The 1954-nt window shown below is 43.0% G+C and overlaps 1 protein-coding gene across 1 annotated transcript; it reads right to left on the bottom strand.

The window, feature by feature from the left end:
• Nucleotides 1–264: 264 nt before the first annotated feature.
• Nucleotides 265–1714, bottom strand: LOC100768568 (U7 snRNA-associated Sm-like protein LSm10). Its single transcript, XM_027409232.2, has 2 exons — nucleotides 1687–1714; nucleotides 265–590 (listed from the first exon to the last, which is right to left on the bottom strand). Exons 1-2 carry the CDS (start codon nucleotides 1712–1714, stop codon nucleotides 280–282), a joined length of 339 nt encoding a protein of 112 aa, XP_027265033.2. The 3' UTR covers nucleotides 265–279.
• Nucleotides 1715–1954: the final 240 nt, after the last annotated feature.

The raw sequence follows: 1954 nt of genomic DNA, 5'->3' as shown, positions 1-1954 counted from the left end.
TGGCAGAGTTGATTACTCCTTGATAGACGTGGTCAATCCATAAATGGAGATTCCAGATACAAATGATCAAAAAGAGGGATTGTCACCTACCCCAAGGCCACAGACAGAAGGAATTCTGGGTCCCAGAGTGTGTCTGAAAAGTGGAACCCTTTGAAAGACAGCTGTGACAGGTGTCTCTCAGATAGATACCAGGTCACTGGTAGGGAAGGATAGCAGGGAGTTGGCTCAGAACACTGGAGGACCCTGAGGTAGCGCTCGAAGTTCAATGAGGACACGGCTTCACAGCTTTTTGGAAGGAAACTCTCGTCGACCTTGACCCTTGCCACCAAAGTTGCGCACACGATGGATGATCTGCAGCTGCTGCTCGATGGTGGCAGTGATGTTCACGTCATCTGGGATATGGACATATCGGACATTACGGCCTGTCACAAAGAGGTCATCCAGCTCAACTTGATGTCCCCAGCGGTCGGTATAGGTGACATTGGCCAGTCGGATGTTCATGAAAGCATCAACATTGTCAATTCGTCCTCGGGCCGAACTCTCATCTTGAAGGTCCACCGTGGTTATCTGGCCCTGGAGGCCCTCGTCTCCTAGAAGCCATGGCAACCGGGGACATAATTTTGGTTTTTTGAGATAGGGTTTCTCTGTGTAGCCTTGGCTATTGCTGTGGAACAACCTTTGTACATTATAAATATGTACTACTCTCATTGGTTAATAAAGAGCTGACTGGCCTAAAGCTGGGCAGGAAGAGATTGAGTGGGAGAGCCAGACTAGGAGGACTCTGGGAAGAAGGCTGGAGTCTGAGGAGTCTTAAGCCAGATGCAGATGAAGCAAGAGATGAATATGCCGTGCTGAAAGAAAGTATGCCATATAGCAGAGGATAGATAAGAAACATGGGTTAATTTAAGTTGTAAGAGCTAGTTAGTAACAAGCATAAGCTATTGGCCAAGCTTTTATATTTAATAAGAAGTCTTTGGTGGTTATTTGGGAGCTGGTCAGTGGGACCAAAAACTCTACCTACAGCTGTTCTGGAACTTACTCTGTAGACCAGGCTGGCCTTGGTAAATTGTCTTTATTATGTTTAGGTAATGTCCTTTGTATCCCTAATCTTGTTAAGACTTTTATCATGAAGGGGTATTGAATTTTGTCAAAGGCCTTTTCAGCATCTAATGAGATGATCATGAGGTTTTTTTCTTTTTTCTTTTTGGTTTTTCAAGACAGGGTTTCTCTGTGTAGCTTTAGAGCCTATCCTGGCACTCGCTCTGGAGACCAGGCTGGCCTCGAACTCACAGAGATCTACCTGCCTCTGCCTCCCGAGTGCTGGGATTAAAGGAGTGCACCACCAACACCCGGCAAGGTTTTTTTCTTTCAGTTTGTTTATATGGTGGATTACAGTTATTGATTTTCATATATTGAACCATCCCTGCATTTCTGGGATGAAGCCTACTTGATCCTGGTGGGTGATCTTTTTTGATATATTCTTGGATTAGGTTTTCAAATATTTTGAAATTTTTATATCTATGTTAATAAGGGAAATAGGTGTGTAATTATTTCTTTGTTGGGTCTTTATGTGGTTTGGGTATCAGGGTAATGTTAATCTAAGTATTTGATATGTATTAACTTTAAATTCATTTAAATAAAAATAAATGATGTATTTTCAAAAACAAAACTAATCCTGGGCCTCACCTTCTTTCCTTTTTGATGGTGTCGTCATCACCACCACTATCTGCTTCCTCTCCTTTGATGTCTTTTCTGAGGTCTATAGGATCTGCTCTTGCAAGACACAGTGGGGATTTACACACAAGATAATGTGGATTAGCTTCAAGAAGCTGAAAATCCCCTAGGGACCAGCCTTTGGGACACATGCTTTGGGCAGGATTTCCAGCTTTGCCTTGATGGAATACTGGCATTACTACTTCAAAACCAAATGTAATTTCAAACTTCTCCTGTGGAG

The sequence above is a fragment of the Cricetulus griseus genome, chromosome 3, assembly GCF_003668045.3.
Source record: "Cricetulus griseus strain 17A/GY chromosome 3, alternate assembly CriGri-PICRH-1.0, whole genome shotgun sequence".
In the NCBI taxonomy this organism is placed as follows: Eukaryota; Metazoa; Chordata; class Mammalia; order Rodentia; family Cricetidae; genus Cricetulus; species Cricetulus griseus.
This window is presented reverse-complemented; position numbering and strand designations above follow the sequence as displayed.

Bases quoted from the DNA above. Each gene is read 5' to 3' on its own strand.
- LOC100768568 (XM_027409232.2), bottom strand. From the start codon at position 1,714: ATGACGACACCATCAAAAAGGAAAGAAG. The intron at 591-1,686 runs GTGAGGCCCAGG...CATGGCTTCTAG, and splicing joins ACCATCAAAAAGGAAAGAAG to GAGACGAGGGCCTCCAGGGC.